General features: G+C 37.2%; 1 protein-coding gene across 2 annotated transcripts; it reads right to left on the reverse strand.

Moving 5' to 3' along the window:
- Positions 1 to 1,045: 1,045 nt before the first annotated feature.
- Positions 1,046 to 14,713, reverse strand: LOC135675805 (uncharacterized). 2 transcript variants are annotated; one of them, XR_010514006.1, is made up of 13 exons: positions 14,535 to 14,713; positions 12,777 to 12,951; positions 11,517 to 11,600; positions 10,445 to 10,686; positions 10,100 to 10,340; positions 9,877 to 9,956; positions 6,723 to 6,807; positions 5,346 to 5,477; positions 5,149 to 5,262; positions 4,659 to 4,706; positions 3,357 to 3,441; positions 1,347 to 1,518; positions 1,046 to 1,256 (listed from the first exon to the last, which is right to left on the reverse strand). XR_010514006.1 is itself a non-coding variant. In XM_065186336.1 (12 exons), the coding sequence occupies exons 1-12, from the start codon at positions 14,696 to 14,698 to the stop codon at positions 1,430 to 1,432; spliced, it is 1,539 nt and encodes a 512-aa protein (XP_065042408.1). In that variant the 5' UTR covers positions 14,699 to 14,713; the 3' UTR covers positions 1,046 to 1,429. The 2 variants fall into 2 exon arrangements, 1 of the variants encoding a protein (XP_065042408.1); XM_065186336.1 differs by having other exon boundaries at positions 1,046 to 1,518.
- Between the last annotated feature and the right edge of the window lie 2,379 nt (positions 14,714 to 17,092).

Raw genomic sequence — 17,092 nt, forward strand, 5'->3', positions numbered from 1 at the left:
GCTCCGGACGGCCCACCGGAGGAGAAGGCGAGGCTGAAGCAGGCTGTTTGGCTGCTGTCGACGGCGCTTGTGGTGGCATTCGGTTGGAGGGTATCGGAGCTAATGCCCACGGCATTAGCTGTTCTCATCTGGATTTCGGCGGGGTGTGTCGCGGTTGGAGGTTTCTATGGGCTCGTCCTGTACAAGGAGCAGATTGATGAGACTGAAAGATGATCGTTGTCATTAGATCTCGAATTGTATTTGTAGTACTGTGTGTGAGTATGTGGTAATTTTCTTCTGCTGTGTTCATCTCACGTCTATCCCTGTAAATTGAGAATGGCTTACCTGACACAAAAATTATTTTCCTTACACGACAAAGACTATCACATCTCATCATAACGTGACTGAGACCGACACGACACGACACGACACGACATAATGTTCTTCTTCGATTGTATTAATGCTCGAAGAGATACGTAACCGTTGTTGTCGATATTAAATCATGTCGATGTCAATTACAATGGTCTTAAACCTTAGTATAGAAAGACCCTTCGGCAAGTTGTTAGCCAGAATAGACTCTTAAGAGTGTCTTCTTCTGCTGCTCCTGAAAACTTGGTGTCTATCCAAAACTATCAACTCAGAAAGTTACGGGAAAACCTTGATTAGAGCTCCGAATCAACATCCTAATCGAATCACAGAATCTATGGAGCCATATCAACATCTAGATAGACAAGCAGGACGTATCTTAACATAAATTCATTCAAATAAAAATATATATTTATATTTCTAATTTTAATTAATATAAAAAAATTTAACATTTAAAATAAAATATAAAAAATATTATTTTTAAGAATCTCCACCGACCCACCGCTTCAGAGTCACCGCCTTGGACAGATTGTCTTGCTGTTTGATGGTTCTTTTATTTTTCTTCTTTTTGACTCCCGGTGCATGCACGTCAACATTTGCATGACCAAAGGCTCTCTATGTGTTTAACATCTGTCTAATAATCTATCATTACTAAGCAGACGAACAGTAGAAAAGTTTTCTTTTCTGAAGGAACACATGATAGCATTAACATGTTAATTTACTAGGCAAACACGATTAGTCTCAAATAGGCAAACACATTGGTTCCACAGAACACAACTGAAACTACAGCTTTTAAGACACACGTCAAACAGCAGTAACATATCACTTCATGTTGCTCGTAGCACTCTCATCAAAGTGAAAAACCAGATAAGGGCACTGCCACAAGAGAAGGCAATGCTATGCTCGTCAACCTGGGCAGACACAACATATGCGCTCAGACTCTCAGGTCTGGATCTACAAAATGTTACGTAGATAGCAACTTATCAGGACCAGAGGCAGACCTGACTAAAAATAAGCAGGTAAGTCCAATGGCCACACTGGTAGGATATGATCCAGATAAATCACTTCAATAAGTACACATGAATTATGGAGCCACTGCATCACCCGATGCAACCATGTCCACATAAGATTTCCCTTCAGTTGATCTCTTTTCACTTTTCATGACTGAGTTATCTGGCGATACACAAGTATACAACAACAAAGAAACTGTTAGGTCCCAAATATTGGGGGTCGATGGATGGCGATACAAAGTACCCACTATTAAAATGAACCAAGTGTCAAGTATAATCATGCATGAGCTAACGGATAAGTGGGGAAATCTTCTCCACAAAATACCAAATATAGCATCAATTGAAGTGTCAAGTACCCTCATTATTAACTTTAACTCTTAGTTTTAGTCTCATCCACCCTTTATGTTCTCTTCCATGTAAAGGCAAAAAACATAGAGGTAGGTTAACTAATACCAAAATGTACAAGGATCCTTAAGAGTTTTAACATCAATGATAGATGGCACTCATATTTAGATGGTTTTGCAAAGTAATTGGCGTGAGCCACATAAAGAAACCTCAGAACAACTTATTAAGGCTACACAATATATAAATTAGTATATACAAACAGACTTTATAGCCTGGACTCCTATCTCTTTATTGAAAAATTAAGAAAATGACTAATTTATGACTGATAACTATATCAGTCATAAATTGGAGGTACACTGGCTTAGAAAAGATGATGAGAAATGGTTAAAGTGTAATTTACATGACGAACCTATAGCTAGGACATTAGAAGCCTTATGTAGAAATTCACTATCAGAAGCCTAAAAATAACAAGCGAATTACCCATTCGATTTGTTCAAAGTTCAAACAATAGGTCTACATTCATCAAGAATTAATATACAAAAACAATAAGCGTCAGAATGTCAGTCCAACATGTTACTGTTACATGGTCTGTGTAGTCTTAACATATATATGGTAAAACATCTAAAATGGCACTGTCTTGGGATTTCTTGAGTTGGTCTGGCCAGACCTGGCCTAATCTTTAACATCCCAAGTCAGGTCAAAAATATTTGGCAAAAATCAAACGAAGGCTCATTTGCTCGAGAGAGAGAGAGGATTATTCCTCCATCTAACAGGTCTGGTTTTCTTAATATCCAACAATAAGATCTGTTGATGTATGTTCCCAAATTATTCCTCTTTTTTCTATTCTTAATTATTTTCTTATCAGTATACTGGGGTATGCTGGTCCATACCAATGTACCATACTGGTCTGATATGGCCTGTGGACCTGTAATGTGATATCATGGCTAAATTAATCATTTCCAAGAAAGCACCATTTTCTCTATGTTTTTTTACCTGAGGCTCCTATGTCAGCTTTAATTCACTTGATGCACGTCGAAGTCCCCACAAAAGGAAGTCTTTATACAAATTTTGCCAGAAATATAAATTCAGATTCTTTAACCACTTTCTCCCCTTCCAATCTAATTGAGGATAGATTGGAGGGATGAAACAGTTTAGCATTATTGACATTGACTCTTGTTGATTGCCTTATAAAGTGATCACGAGATACACAATGCCTCTCACCATATACTGTTTGAGGGAGAGAGAGCTGAAAAGTGTATAAATCAAAATCAGAGCTTTACTTGTCAAGTCTTAAATGTTTTACACAGCAGCCACCATATTCTGGAATTTGAAATAGCAAATGAAGAAAGAACACTCCATCTAAAACAGTCCTGTTCCATGTATTGCAGGAAATGAGATCTAACCCATCTTTCCACTCCTTTTTCACCCTCCTCTATTTGTAGTTCTGAAATTATGTATGGCAACATTATTCTTTCCTTTCCACCACCCAATCCTTTTTCACATATGATGTATAACAAATATCTACAGGAATATGTATTAAAAACAAAATCAACGTGCAAATACAAAATGAAAAAACTAAGCATATTTGTGGACAAGATTGAGACTACACTGGAACATTAGAATCTCCAGAGATTTTCTCACAGTAAGATTGTTTACCAGTAGGTTGATGTAACCCTTTGACGGCATCAAAATTCTTGAAAGTATATCCAACAAAGCTCAAATCTTGAGCATTTAGCAATTTCTGCATCAAAAAAATGTACCAAGAATGAGTAAACACTCAGAATATCCACCACAATTAAATCATGCAACTACAAAAATATACATATAAGGGGTGATAAGCTTAAATTTCATGCATAGGAATTAACAGAACTTTTAGATAGATATTTGATATACTCAGCAATCTCGGTAAGATGCCCTCAACAATGTGAAGAATTTCAAATAGAATTTGTTTCTCACAGCTTGTGATGAAAAAGAATAAACAGTCAGTCACAGACTTTAAGTTACTTAAAGGTTAAGGTGCTAGTCTCCCCCTTGCTCAATGCATGCATCTTGACCTCAAACTTTGCACAAGAAGAACCACATATAGAGCTAAAAGCCACCAGGTCTCTGAAGATTTTAAAGCAAGTCCTCCAGACTAGACATTCCCCACTCTAGAAGCCAACATGCATATTCAGCAACATGTCAGCATCTGACCCATTCAGAGATAGTGTTGGTGACAACAACAATTCCAAAAGAAAATAGCGCAATTTTCTCTCTTAGTTTTGCTATTTTCTCTTCTCTTTCTCTTTTCTTTGTTTTTCATTTCCTGCTGTCCACATTGCAATGGCAAGTATCGCATTAGCCATCAATCAGCACAACACACAAGTGCATGCCAAGGCAAGTATAATATTGTTTGATGAGTCTGTCATTATGTTTACAACATAGATTATCAAGGACTGCCATGCCAGTCCAAGAAAATGCATTATCAAGCATGATACATGGATGTGTGCCCGTTACATAAATGGGCACATGCATGGGCACTTGACTACCATGAGCTGGCATAATACATTACCACATGACAAGTGGCATGTACATGCCAACTTGAGTCCAACTTGATGGTACACAAATTTTGTAACTATAATTTCTCCATTAGCTGATGATGATGCTTAAGTGCTTTAAACTTCAGATATTTCTGAGGAGGCATCTTTTACACATCGCAGATATTCAATATTAATCAATGAAACCTGTACCCCACCTTAAAATGATGATATTTCATCATAATCTAGCTAAATCCACTTGTCCAATTACCCAACTATCCATTGTTCTCAATGCAAAATTCATGTGGATTTATCAAAGACTTTGCATTTATCAAAGTCTATCAGGAGTGACTGCCACACTAAATCAATAACTATATTAGCACATTTGGCATCTTAATTGCTGATTATGAAAATACAAATGGCAATAAATAAAGTTGCATACCTTCCTTGTAAGCCCGGAACCAGTTCTTGCTGGAGTAGGCGGATCCAACTGGATCATAGACCAAAAAGGAACAAAATGCAAAGTTAACAATGACAAAATTCAAAGAATTTATAATCTGTTGCCAACTAGAAACCTTCTAACACATCATTTTGGATAACAAATTGCAAAATCAATTAACAATAGAGACCAGCTTCTGTGGGTACAGCATTGTGAAATATATTATCATGTTCAAGCTGGCATAGTCTAAAGATAATTGAGACATGCTTGCAAAAAGGAAAACTTGAAGAGTCCAAATATGTGAAATAGAGAATACATTGCATCATGTTAAGGTTACAGAACAGAAATGAAAAAGGTGAGAATAAATTTATGACCAACAAGCACTGTCTGTGACATGCTGTTATTGATGACTACAGGCATGTAGAAAGTGAGTAAAACAACAGTAAGCTTTATTCATGGCCAAAAAGTAATGCACAGAAGTGAACAGACATACTTCATCAAACTTCAAGAAATTCTGTGTATCTAGTTCGCCATTAACTTCGGGTTTAAATGCTGCCTCCATTTCATAAAGCTTATCCCAAATAATATCTTTAAACCAGGGATGAGCCTGGAAAAGGACAATTGCCAGCAATTTATAAATATCAATTAAAAAAGATAATTTTCCATTGATTTTATATACTTGAAAATCACCTTTAATTGATCTGCTCCTCTACTGCCAATTCTGTGCTCAACATCACATAATAATCTACATATAAGATCCTTTGCCTCGGGAGACAACCTTGCATCTTCTGGAAATATTAAATGGTTTCTCCAATGCACAATCTAATAGCATGGTTAAACAACTTGAGGGATTGTTTGTAGATAAAACAGCTAAGATCATGAATGCATTTAAAGTTGTAGTCTAATCCACAATACAGGAGATGTGATAATAATATGAAATAAAAATTATTTTCAGAAATATATATGATATCCCAGCAAATGGAACCTACAAGGTAAAGCATGCAGCAAAGAGACATTGTCGGAAACATTACTAAATTTTCGAACCAGCTAGCAACTATTTTGGTTGCTAATGCAGAATGCTTTCAACAACATTTTGGTTGCACATGGTGGAATAACCCAACTAAGCAATATTTGATTCGTGGATTGTCAGACATGACCAAATGTACAAAGGTGCCCCAAGAAATCAAACAATCTAGAATAGAATTAAATGTTTGGATAGTCTTAAGACTACAGTAAAAAGCCCACAGGGAGGACCTCAATAAGCAGGCACCTGAGTCACTTGTCTATGATGACTATGAGAGCATCCAATGTTCATGCATCACTAAAGCACCAGTATATGCAAGAGTCCATGATACTGACACAGGGTTGGAGATTCATCCAATATGAGCATGGAAGTGGCAGTGGTAATAGTGTTCAACTAAAAAGACAGAAGAAAGAACACAAAGCATCAATCATTGCGTTTATAATCAACATTGGGTGCATGCATTAGTATAGAGTTCACATGGAGGAGCTTTGATAATCGGGTTTCAATCAATTTATAACCAACTTTATCTCCCTGAAGCACCTCCAGCAGAGAAAGTGGGACATAAAGCTATGTTTACATTTAATAACTAGACTAGTTCTCATTTTGCAAGTTCATTGGATGAGAAGACTGTCAAGAAGCATATGTTGTCCTCTAGATTACGGGATACAGTAAGCGAGATCATTGTCTTGGGTGAGCCATTATATGCAGTCTTGCACTGAGTTATATTAACAAAATCACAAATGAGCTACATATATCATATAATACACACCGCAAGATGATAAGAAAAGCACTCACCGATTTTGAGAGATATGAGAGGTGTTCCCATCTCATTGATCATAGATGGAACACCTAGATATCCAAACTCCAAAGACCTTCATATGGCAAGTAAGAAAGTGCAAGGATTGACAATTATGGTGTTTGTTGAACACAATTACAATCTAATTTTAATATCCTAAGAAGGTGCAAGCATGTTGTAAAATATCATCAAAATGGAATATAAATACCAAAATGGGTGCTAAAGCTGTGAGATTAAGCAGATTAACCTTACGGCATGTAGTTATTGGGTCATCAGAATAGAATGGTGGATAGCCAACAAGCATCTCATACATAATCGCACCGAGGGACCACCTGCAATATTTCCACAATGAAATGCCCATAAAATTTCTCTCCACATTGTAATATATAACATCAACAGAAGTATGGAAGAATAGTTTTTCTTAAAATGCATTAGAGCGAGCATAGATGAATTCACTGAAAACTCATAACACATATGAATACACAACATATGCATGTTCACATACATACAAGACAAAACCTTGACTACTAGTACCAACCAAAGAAGAGCTCTTCCAGCACTATTTTAAACCTACCTCTAAACAAGTTCATTGACAAAAGAACAACAAAAGGTGATAGTGGTGGCAAAGGGACTTCATATCTTATATCGATAAGAAAAAAGAATTTTCCTACAGAAGAGAACACCATAGACTATAATAGGAATTCTTGATGGAAACAAAAATGGCTCAATGTTTGAGCCATGGACTGCAATTTTGGCCAAAACGAAATGGTATAGTACAAGTGGTACATACCGATCCCACCGCTATCTGAAACTCGGATCAGCCCAATTTCAGGTAGTTCAAATGCAATATAGGTCTCATCGCTCAGTAAACCTTGTGAATCAGGCGACAAGGCCTGCGAACAGGGCTAACCGCCTAGTTCAAACCCGGTAATGGTCTGAATAATAAGCCCAGCCAATTTTTTAAAATTTAAAATAAAAAAATAAATCCTTAACTTATCCTATTATGCGTTCTCCATTTGTGCCAGCCCAGCCAATTTTTATTTTTTAAATTTAAAAATAAAAGATAAAACCCTAACTTATTCTATTGTGTTCTCTATCTATGCCTGCATCTGTGTTCACGTCCTTCATCGACTGTGTCCCTCACTGCTCACCTGTTGCTCGCATCTCCATCACCAGTCCTCATCGGTACTCATCTTCTACTTCTCAATCTCCTCCGATGCCTCCTTTCCCCCCTTTGCCGCCTTCTCCCCTCCTTTCCTCTTGATAGCCTACTTCCCTGCTCTCATAGTTTGTCGTCTCTCCTCCTCCTTCCCTCATCAGCCTCCTCTCCTTCTGCATCGTGTCCTCTCCTTTTTCCCTCCTCCGCCACTACCTTCCCTCCTCCTCTCCATATGGGCTGTCACCTCTCCTCTCCTCTCCTCTTCCTCCTCAACCTTCTCCTTCCCTCCTCTCCTCCTGCACCACTGCCTCTCCTCCTCCCCTCCTCAGTCACATTCCCTCCTCTCATCCTCCCCTCCTCAGCCTCTTTCCCTCCTCTCCTTCTACGGCGCTGCCTCTCCTCCTCCTTCGACCGATTTTTCATCAATTTTTCAGAAATCAGTACATACAGGTGCATCGATAGGTATCCAGTCACGGACCAATACAGAAGTCCGGTACAAGATTGCTCTCCTTGGTTTGAGCCACTAGCAGTATGCACCGCAAAATAGTAATAGAATTAAAATAAAAGGCTTAATGGTCAACTTAATTTAAACACATGTATGTATATACAACCACCACAACATCATAAAGCCCCAACAAGCTCAGGTATGCATATCATAGCAATATAAACAATGCATCATCTGCCCCAAAAATTGTAAAATATTAAATGATTAGTTAGACAGACCATTACCAATTTCTTGCTGGTTATCGATTAATATAGATCCTTTAACAAGTTAAATATTATCAAATACCAAGATAGATTTTTAGTTTGAATATAAAAAAAAGAAAATAGTTTAGTGCTAGTGACACTATACATAACTATCAATTGATTATGCATTTCCAACTTAATAATGTACAGTGTTCTTGTTATAACAAACCATTCAAAGTATTTTACCAGTATGCAGTGTATACGCATGTGCAATATGCAATACCTTGACCTCCTACACAAACCCACTTTCTAAAATGTTGCAGTTTTGCGCTAAAACTAGACTTTAGACAGAAAAAAGTATATCAGTAGGAACAAATATATCGGGCACAAACACCAACAGGATTTCTTTATCTGGCACATACAAGCAATATTCAAACAAAGGAAAAGATTGTTTCACAACAATTCTGTGTTTATATTGCTCAGAAATGGTAACCAGCCAAGAGAACATAAAGCTTCAAGAAAACTGACAACCACACTGCAACTTCTATACATGGTTCCAAAAAGCAGTCAAACCTCACCAGTTCAACCCACTCCAAATGGATTCTGACCAATCCCCAGAAGATTTCAGCAAAAAGGGAGAAGGAATAAAAGAGGTGCATATTGGCTATTGGCATTTCATTCAGCTCCATAATTATGCTATTGCCTTTTGCTGGATGATTTACCACATGTTTTATTGAGTTTGCACTAGTTTGTAGCACAAATTACATTTCTTTATCAATTTCTTAACTATTTCATTTTATTTATTCCTAACCTTCTCACCTTTCTGACATAATTTTTAATTACTTTTTAGTCAAAATGCTATTGCCACAATCTAATCCACTCATTTTTTTTGCTTCAAAGTTTGATGACAACAGATGCTGATGCACACAAAATTCTAGAACTTTAAGATACCACCCACATAAATAATAGAAGGATAAAAGGCAAAAAATTTAATCAACGAGTTACTCCATCAACTGTCAACTATAACGTGTACATATTAAAAAAAGCAAAACTCCATCCAACCTAAGTCAGATTTGAGTATAAATTTGCATACTTATGTCATTACTCAACGAAAATTTTCCCATGCATGCTTACAAATTAAATCTTTCTCAAGGTTGATCCAAAGTTCAAAAAGATGAGAGATTAGGCAGCCAATAGCCAATATAAAAGTTCTATGTAACCGACCCCAAATAGTTGAGACATTGTAGCTAGTTGTTATCGTCATTAGTCAACTATAGAGCCACAACTTTAAATCAAGTATAAAAACTGTACTGAGAGAAATTAGAAAAAGACTTAAAAGTGAATGCCTTCTCAAAGAAAAAGGAAAGAGATTTTCAACACAATGTATAGGTAAAACAAAAATCAACCACTGTCTGATGGTTACGGAAAGTCGATAAAGGTTCAAAACCAAAATATCTAAAGATATTTGCATTTGTACTTGAAAGATACAAATAAACTTTCATGACAATACCAATAGAACATGGCTTATGAGGATCAGACTTATGCAGTTACTTACCAATCACACTCCATCCCATATCCTTTCTTTAGTAATACTTCTGGAGCAATATAGTCAGGTGTTCCAACTGTGGAAAATGCCTAAAAACACATTGATAATATCATAGATCTATGTCTCAAGAAGTAAATACCAAGTGAAGTGAATTAATTAAGAGAGAACAGAATCATAGAGAACAGGTTCACACTTCACATAGGCTCAAAATAAAGCATTATAGAGAACCTACCAGCTTCCTCCTGTTCATCTGCCAATGCTGCAGTTGTTCGTGAGGGCTTTTCCACCCGCTATCATTATTTGTATAAGAAAAACCATCAACATCCATCGACTCCCTAAGATTTTCATCACTCAGCAGTTCATCTTCATTCAATGTCGAGAGCTTTAAACAATCAATTGGTTTACACAAGCCAAAGTCTGACAGCTTCATGTGACCATTTTTGTCCAACAGAAGGTTGTCAGGCTTTATGTCCCTGCATGTGAAGGTAATAAAACAAAAAATTTATTGGTTTATACTTCAAAGTTTATATACCAACCTATTGATCAACTGATCAGTTGAAATCTATGATGTACTAACCTGTGAATATAATTGTGTTTATGAATGGACTCTATGGCCGACACACTCTGAGCAATGTAAAATCTAGCCACTGTTTCAGTCAAGGTATCTTCTCTGATAAGCAGGGTCATCATGTCCCCTCCAGGAAGATATTCCATAATTAGGTAAAGGTCTTCAGTATCTTGAAATGAATAGTAGAGTTTAACGATGCAATGGCTAGCAACTTCAGCAAGCAAGTTTCTCTCAGCTATTACATGCTCCACCTAAATGACAATATGATGGATTTTAAGAATAATAAAAGAATAGAAGTATATAAGAGAAAGAAAATGCCAATGTAGAACCTATTGTTGTTTGTTACTACACACAAATTTAGAGGGTTATCGAATAGAAGGCAAGATTTATGTTTAAAGAAAGCTATATGAGCACTAGAATAATAAGAAAAAGATCTTTAACAGATGAGAACATACAACAAAGTAGATAAATATAGGACATGCAATGGATAAAAATGACATGGAGATTATGGGTAGCATTAAAAAATATATAGTCAGTTACTATCAGCTATACTCAACCAAAATCATACAATAACATCTCATGACAGGTAGTTTCCATCAATGGCTATATCCATATTTATAATTGTCCCTTGAACCCTTGAACCTTTTACTGCATTTCAAGTAACCATTGCTAAATATCTCTTAGAAGGCTAACATTACAATTTTTACTCTAAAAGCTACTGAAAGAAGTTACTGAAACATTTGGAAGGTTACAATCATCACACAAATAAATATTTAGCTATTAAGACCCAATAGTTAGTTATGATGCATCAGGAGTTATTCAAGGCATTTAGAAGTTTATAACAAGCTCTCAGAGCGGTTCATAAGTCATCAAAGACATATACAAGGTCAATGCAGAACTCACAACAGTTGCTTAGGAAGTTAAACATACCAACCAACCAAAGTATTACATAGATGAAAAGTATGAAGTCTTTGCCTAAATAGATCTAAAACAAAATTAAGGAAAAATAAATTTATGACTTGAAAACTCATTTGCAACATATCGGACATTTTCTAAAACACAGTTATGCAACATATCTTACCTGACCTCTGGTAACCATTTCAGATTTCTTCAGCTTTTTCATGGCATAAATATTGCCAGAGGTCTTCTCCCGACAGAGTCTGACCTGTGGTTTATAAACTGATAAGCATCCAAAAAATTAGCAGTACAAACTAGCATGCTGATTTAGCAGATTGTGTGCACTACGCAGCATGTGATTTTTCAACTCTGCTATGTTCCTCAATCCAATTTCGACAGTATGACTAAAAAAGGAAACCTAGAGAATCTCAAATGTAAAGAATGTTATTAGCATCTCTAATGGATCATCGTAAGCTGAGGACATAAAGTCCTGATTAGCTATGAGAAATGTAGAGAAATAATTGAAGGCTAAAAGATAAAATGCCTCAATGTACTAAAGATTCTACATAGCATCAAAACAATAATTCTTTAAAACCAGAACTTGGTCTACTATCACCAAATACTATGAGATCCATAAGTTATGATTCAGATTTGAATTAACCAAATCATATATGATGTAAACTGTATAGAATATCTGACTCTGCCAGCAGTCAGAGGCTTGGATCATGAAAGATCATATAAACACATAAAAAGCATAAAACAATGTACATCATCGACAGATTCACCCCGAAGACTGATACATATTGTGGTAAGTTTGGTGGAATATGCCCACTAAAATTAATTTGGAAGTGAAGCTGAATCATGAAATGATCTTGTACATGCAAAAAAAATAACAATGAGGTGGATATGTGGGTATAGCATTGCCTTAATAAATAAAGATTTGGGTGCATACTATGATAACCTAACAGAGGAGTTGGTGTGTTATCAGTATATGCACAAAGTCAGTCTTTGCTGAATTTTGTTCATAATAGTAGTAGGTCAGATCAACTAGGGTCATTCCATTAGGTGACTAGGGTTTGTCATAGAAATAGTTTTCTATTTATAGAGTTAAGATTGAGTACATTGACCCTCCCCAAATCCTACATTGGTTGTCTCATGCACTGGGTTCACCCTTTTTATCTTAATAGGTCTGATTGTTAGAATCCGTCTTTATAAGCTCAGCATGAGACCTCAATAGACATCTAAAAATAAGCTAGAAGAAAGACAACCAAGAATAGCAGTTAGTAATACTTTCACAATCAATATAATCATGTTAACAACATTCGAACAATATTAATTGAAGAGTTCTAATGTCTGCACTCAGCGACGAAAAGAGATTTGCATATTCTAGCAAAAAAGACAAGCAAGTTTTTGGTTCTATGAGAAAGACCACACAAGCTCAGACCTCCCCAAAAGCTCCCCTCCCAATTATGGTCAGCAGCTCAAAATCATCAACGCAGATTTTGTGCCTTTTAAGCCTCATATACTCTGTCTCCTTTCTTTCAAGATCCTTCAGCATATTGATCTGCTCCTCCTTGGAAACTTTTGAAGAAGCCAATTTTCTCTCCAAGAACCAACGTCTGCAATTGTTAAAATTTATCAGCTATTAAAACCAAGAATTGTTACCATTTGCAAAGTTGAGTTTGTGCATATATCAATCAAGTGATTTGGACATTTACCTAAGAGACACGTATGTAATTAACTTCCTCTCAATAGAAAAAATTGAGTTTCTATTCTTGAGCTACAATCCTATGAAAGTATTCAGATACTTTTTTTTTCTCATGAAAGCTCATAATAGGCCATTTGAACTTCGAATCTACAAATTTAATAAAGCAGCACAAAACAGCTTCTTTGCTTGAGAATCATCCTTTGTTGTTGAAGCTCATAAATTTCCATTTGATGGCGGGTTCATTTTACATGATCAATAACAAAAAGATGTAGGATGATCGAGGTGAACTAAAGGAAGGGAAAGGCTAGTCCTTGGAGACCAAAACATGCCTTGTCAGAAAAAGAAATAGCTAGTTTTATTTTGTACATACCCCTATTCACTGAACAAGTATGAATGTGTGCTACAATATAGATCGGAATGGGTTAGGATCAAATTAACAAAGTATTGTTGTCCTAAGAAACCAAAGAATCGCTTCCTGTGCTGATAGATCAAACAAGAACTTGAAATAGAATAAATGATCAGTTAGCTACCATTAAGCCTCATTTTGGCTATTTAAAACCAATTTTCAGAAGAATGTAAGCCAAATTCGATTTTTACCTATCAATCACTACAGAAACATCTGATTTACTGTCCAAATTAAGCGGATTTGCTCACACTAATTGAGCTGCTAAACATCCATGCTCATTCCAAAAATGAGATGAGTAAGCAAGTTCAGACTCATCATAATTTGTTGGAAAGCTAGAATGTCATGGAACTTCATGATGCAAGACCAATATAGATTTGGTAGAGTAAATAATTCAAAAGCATATCAAGAGAAGACAAAAATGAAAGCCCTGAGGAAGGATCTTTTCACGAATGTTCCTTTTTTTATAGATTTTGTTACTAAATTATGTTCTTTGGCTGAGTCAATTTATTTGTAATGCACTTTCAAAAGCCACCATCTCAGTGTAACCTTTCATCTGTGTTTCATAAAATAAAAAAAAAAATCATCTCTTCCAATTCAATCCTCGACATAGATTTCTCTCATACTTGTGGGCGCGTGCATCTCTCCTACATCAAACATGTTTAATCTCTCAAACAGTTAGCCAACAGTGCTTCACAATTGACTATAACATCGTGCCATAATTCAGTCAAACTATCAATTAAAACTCTAAAACCATCAACTTTGATGAATACTAGCTCCTGACGTGGACTATTGTACCAACTGAATGTTCCTTACTAAGCCACTCGGATTAATGGAGAGGCCCAAACCAACAATTTTCTGATCCAAAGCTAACACCTAAGGCTGTTTGAGAATCAGGAACTGGATTCGCGTATCTTTTCACTGAATCGAGAGAGAAAAACCCCACGGAGCAGCAGGAGGAGCAGTAGAAATATATCCAGCGAGGATGAGACTGGAGAAAGCTAAGATCAAGGCCGTTCGGGATCAATAAAACAAGATCTTAGAAGGTAAAGCGAGAGAATCGGGCGAATAGAGAGATAGCCAGAACCAACCGTTCTTTCCGCTCCTTGATGTTCTTCGTCTGGTTCCTGTAGTGGTTCTCGATGAACTTCTTGGCGGCAGCCACCCGCTCCATCGTCAAGCTCGACCCCACCGCCTCCGCCTCCTCCGTCACCGCCGCAGCTTCCCCTCCGTTCTCCCTCGCCCCTCCCTCCATGTCCCTCTCTCTCTCTCTCTCTCCTCTGTCCCCTCGCTAGTATGATACGTATTAATTCTTCCGGAACATAAGTGTGCCCTCGTTCTTACCCAATGTGAACGAGTTTTACAACCGTCAGATTCCAGACAACACGACTTTTCAAGCTACGAATGATCACTAGCCAGAATCCGACGGCTAATATTATGTTCCGCACTGTCCACAAGAGTGCGCACGGGCTCACGGCGTCTTCGCCCCCACTTTAATTTTGGGATTCCCTCATATTCTATTAAGGAAATCAGACAGGCCTCGTCACCGTCGATAAAAAAACTGACGGTCTAGAACGGCCCATCCGGGGTTCCGCCTGGCTAAGCATCGTGGTTCTCCAGCTCACTGCCGGTTGGGCGGATCAGAAAACACCAGCCCTACGATGACGATCGGACGGTTCCTTGGCTTGCGAGCCGCTCGCTCTTGGACATACTCGACCTGCACGTTTTGTCGGTGAAACGGGTACCTCTTACCAACACGACTTCGGACGAATGAAACCTTGCTACGTAAGAAATTTTATAAACGTGATGAACATCTATTGGTCTCGGTGTCTGTTCGCTGTGTTCTATGATGCTGCGGATGAGGAAGGGTTGGGCTTGATGTGGTTAGATGCTAATCATTGGGTGGAAAGAAGGAAAGGCGTGCAGCAAATCCAGCTGTTTCAATAAACAACTCTCTTAAACACAGACTAACAAACTAGTAGTGTGAGTTGGATCTAATTAGGCATACTACGAGGGTAACCATGTGCAGTAAAAACTTGGATTTTAAGTTAATTAAGGTTGGCAGATTTGGTCTCACGTGAGGTAGAAACCCTTGAAACAAGTATCATATTCCACTTTTCCTGTTTAATGTTTGCCGCTTTGCTCGAGCATCATATTCCAAAGCTTAAGCTAATGATAATGCAGTCCTGTTCATCTGGAAAGTGAAAGGATAAGTTAATATTTGTTAATATTCTCTCTCGACTCTCTCTCCATTTATCACAACATCATAAGGGTGCATATGTTTTGTTTTAATTATTTAATTCGGATAGACGAATGATGGTATGGTAAACATCAGATAAACACTGGTAATTAGTAACATGTGATTGAGTGAGTCTAATATTTATTATGAACTAGATTCATTGTATCACACTGGTAATTAAGTTTATGAGAAGTATATCATAATTTTTGTAACTGGTATCTTCTGCCGGAGCACCCGAAGATCACTATAAAATGACTCTTCAAATATAGTCCTAAGACATACTTTTTTTTCTTCGAAAGACATACTCTAATGACATATGCCACCTTAATAAAGTGAATATTCTCTTATTAAACCGAATATTACAAGAACAATGTTACATAGATTTATCTTATCAGCTAGGTTTTTGTTAGGAACTTTCAAAATGGATAGTTACAAGTTTTACATGGCTATGAACTTACTAAAACTAATGAATTTTGTCGAACAAACATTAGACATGATTTTTGTTGGAATCAAACATGAGTATCTTTGGCTCTCGGATCTAATAATTATAGGAAGAAGTTATTGATATTCTCGTCAGCACGACGTTGTCCGAACTCGTGTGCACAGGGTTGCCCAGGGTGCTTCCAATGTGAAAATATCGAGCTCTCGAAATGCCATCTATACGAAAACTGAGATTAGAAGATGTTTCTCAACTCGATTCATCCTATTCCCAATTTAATAACCCAAGATAAGTGAGTGTAAATGCGAGTGATAAAAAAGTGATATACCCTTTCACCATGTTTAAGATGAGCTTTTATACTTAATCGTAAAGGGATAGAATATTTCATGATGAGGTAACCTTTGACCACCTCTGACAATCTTCCCTTGGCCTTTTATCCATGTGAGCGACAAAGAAGATAGTTTATAACTACATGTCTTAGACCTTTATCTATATGGGCAAATAATGGAGGATGACATTTGTCTTCTCCTTTCACCCTGGACATCACGTATAAGTCATATGTCGAGTGATCACTAGCTAACGATGCTCTCCTTATCATCTATCCCCCTCCCCTCACAAGATGTGCTTCAAGGGCTCTTGCAAGAGGGATCTGAATTATGATATATAATTCATCCAAATATTGAGCTTAGACCTCCTCAACTATTTTTGACTTTGAGCATTTGGTAGATGTTGACAGGGTCAGGAGGTGTCCGATTTGTGCTTTGAATTGATGACCTTGTCCCTCTATAGATGATTGCTCCTCATCAATGGGTCATCCTCAATAGTAAATCAATCATTGTCGACGTGAATTCGCCCCTCCTTCGTGCATGGAGTACGACAATGATGAGGATCAATTTCCTGATCTATGTGGCTAGACAATGATGAGAAGGGAGGGTCGGGTGCCCGATCTCCATATCTTGGGTGGAGTAAGG

The sequence above is a fragment of the Musa acuminata genome, chromosome BXJ1-6, assembly GCF_036884655.1.
Source record: "Musa acuminata AAA Group cultivar baxijiao chromosome BXJ1-6, Cavendish_Baxijiao_AAA, whole genome shotgun sequence".
Classification (NCBI taxonomy): domain Eukaryota; kingdom Viridiplantae; phylum Streptophyta; class Magnoliopsida; order Zingiberales; family Musaceae; genus Musa; species Musa acuminata.